This window comes from Nicotiana tomentosiformis, chromosome 9 (genome assembly GCF_000390325.3).
Source record: "Nicotiana tomentosiformis chromosome 9, ASM39032v3, whole genome shotgun sequence".
Classification (NCBI taxonomy): Eukaryota; Viridiplantae; Streptophyta; class Magnoliopsida; order Solanales; family Solanaceae; genus Nicotiana; species Nicotiana tomentosiformis.
In genome coordinates, this window is record NC_090820.1 from 25,168,436 (window position 1) to 25,170,993 (window position 2,558).

Below are 2,558 nucleotides of genomic sequence, written 5' to 3' on the forward strand. Positions count from 1 at the left end.
TTGATGGAAGGCATCGAAGGACAAACTTATATCATCATCCCTATAATCTTAGCTGAAATGTATCTCGCTCTAGATCGATCCAAGCAGGGATTTGGACACTTCGAAGGTGGTAATATGTTACTAAAAGTTTGGTTATTGGAACACTTTCAAAGAGGAGAATATCATCAAGAGCTTCTGCGATGGCCGTTGAATGACTACATAGCTTACCATCACCCAAATAAAATGACATTTATCCAAGATAGGTTTGCACAATCTGGAAATGTTATAAGTTGGGTGCGTTTCTTCAGCAATCTGACAGACGAGCAAGTACATTAGATGTTTGAATGGTTTACTAGTAGTGAGTTCATCATTAGGTCAAGATAAAGTACTCGTCTGGTACTAATCGGGTTACGATGCATCTATCGTTATGCTCCTATAAGGGTAATGAGACAAGTGGGAAGAAAACGGGTCATACCTCGGGTTTCCAACATGGTCCGGTACAGATTTCAAAGGGGATGTCATTCCATTCAAGTTCGAGGCACAACACATGTGGAACCAGAAGATCATTGTGGAAAAAGAAACCATTGAGCTAGACATGTATCATGTCGGTCATGTGTACTTCTACCCATCATGGTTGGTGGATCATATAGCCGTAGACATCAAGCCAGGAGTCAATTTGAAAATCAGGATCATAGATGATGTTGCTAAGGCACAGGTTAAGTATACAAGGCTACGCAAAAGGGTTTTCGAGTCTGAAACTAGACATCAGGAGCAGCACAAAGTAAACATGAGGCAATAAAAGAATGGAGGGAAATTACCACTAAGTCAACAGAGAGATTGGAATACTTGGAACAAGGATTTATAGAGCTTGATGGAAAGATGAGAAAGAGGCTCTCAGATTGTAAAAACACGGATGGCAGTGAAGGAGGGTATCTAGCAAAGGCTTACTTATTATTGGATATGCGCAATCTGGGGAACCTGATTGATAGAGTCAAAAGATCCAAACACGGAGAGAGTCCTTCGGGGACCAAGTAGATTAGGAAATGATGTTCTTTACTGTTATCTAGCTTAGGTTTAGATTTCGATTATAATAAGGCTAAATGTCATTAGTGACTTTATTATTATTGTCGATTTTGTAAGGGTTTGATTCATTTTCGCATTAATGAAATGTGGCAAATGTTGGCATCAATTTTCACCAAGTCTAAGTGTCGCTTAGGTCTACCTCGAGCATAATGAGGCCCCTAAATTAGGACGTGAATTATTGCATGACTTGTGAAACATGTTTTAATATCGCAAACACTCTTTTAATATTCCTTATTAACTTGGTGAAATTTTTCTTCTTTTTCTTTCTTTTGATTATTCTCATTCCCAATGGTTGGTTCGTGCATAGAGGCATCTTCTTAAGAACTAGACCGTTGCACAATTCCGGGCCCGTCGAGTTCCTGTGTAGCCTGCAAATTAGCACGAGTTACTTTTAAAAAATAGTTTTGAGCATTTGAGACATTTTTCAGTATTCTGTTTTGAAATAACTGCTCGAGCCACCGAGCCGCATTTGTTGACGTTTTTAAGATTTTATTAATGCCTTACTGCTTTTCGTATTTATTATTATTTTTATATTTTCTTTTCAGCATTATTATTACCTATCCCGATGAACCTACAACTGTGACATGTAATTAGATAATGCAACATAAGGATAGTGATTCAGTCAATCATTACTGATAAGCCGCCAATCTCAACAGTGATCTCATGAAGGCCATGTGTGAAACATTCAAGATCAATCATAGGAACTCCACAACATACAAGCTGTAAATGAACGAAGCCGTAAAAGCCGCCAATAAGAAAATCAAGAAGATATAGAGCAAAATGGTGGACAATTACAAACAATGGCACGAGAATCTACCATTGTCTTTACTTGGATATCGTACCACAGTTCGCACATCAACTGGGGAAACTCCCTACATACTGGTTTATGGTACAAAAGTTGTTATTCCTGTCGAAGTAAAAATCCCTTCTCTAAGAATTATACAAGAAGTTGAGCTCAGCGATGTAGAATGGGTACGAAGCCGCTATGAACAACTAGCTCTCATTGATGGGAAAAGAATGAATGCACTATGTCACGCTCAACTCTACCAGAACATAATGGCAAGAGCTTTCAACAAAAGGGCCAGGCCAAGGCAATTCACACCGGGGCAATTGGTGCTAAAGCGAATCTTTCCACATCAGGATGAATCCAAGGGTATATTCTCACCCTCTTGGCAAGGTCCCTACATGGTTCATCGTGTACTAACATGATGAGTAATTATACTTGCACAAATGGACATAGAGAATTGGCCAAAACCTATCAATTCAGACGCAGTCAAGAGATACGATTTTTAAGATTGTTTGCATTTTTCCATTTGATGTAACTGAACTATGCTCGACCTGATTCCCGTTAAAGAAGGGATACGTAGGCAGCCCTGTGGGTTCGGTCACATCTTAATAAAATCTTCATTTCCCCATGATCAGAAACTGGGGCAAGATCGCGATTTCGCCCGTTTTTATCACATACAGAACATCAAGGAACGTGTTGTCAGGAGTAT

At 39.3% G+C, this 2,558-nt stretch overlaps 1 protein-coding gene across 1 annotated transcript; it reads left to right on the forward strand.

Moving 5' to 3' along the window:
- The first annotated feature begins 1,842 nt into the window (after nucleotides 1-1,842).
- LOC138898494 (uncharacterized) lies at nucleotides 1,843-2,271 on the forward strand. Its single transcript, XM_070184563.1, has one exon. It carries the CDS (start codon nucleotides 1,843-1,845, stop codon nucleotides 2,269-2,271), a length of 429 nt encoding a protein of 142 aa, XP_070040664.1.
- Nucleotides 2,272-2,558: the final 287 nt, after the last annotated feature.

What these genes read in the sequence shown, in the direction of transcription:
- LOC138898494 (XM_070184563.1), top strand. Translation starts at nt 1,843, where the DNA reads ATGGTGGACAATTACAAACAATGGCACGAGAATCTACCATTGTCTTTA.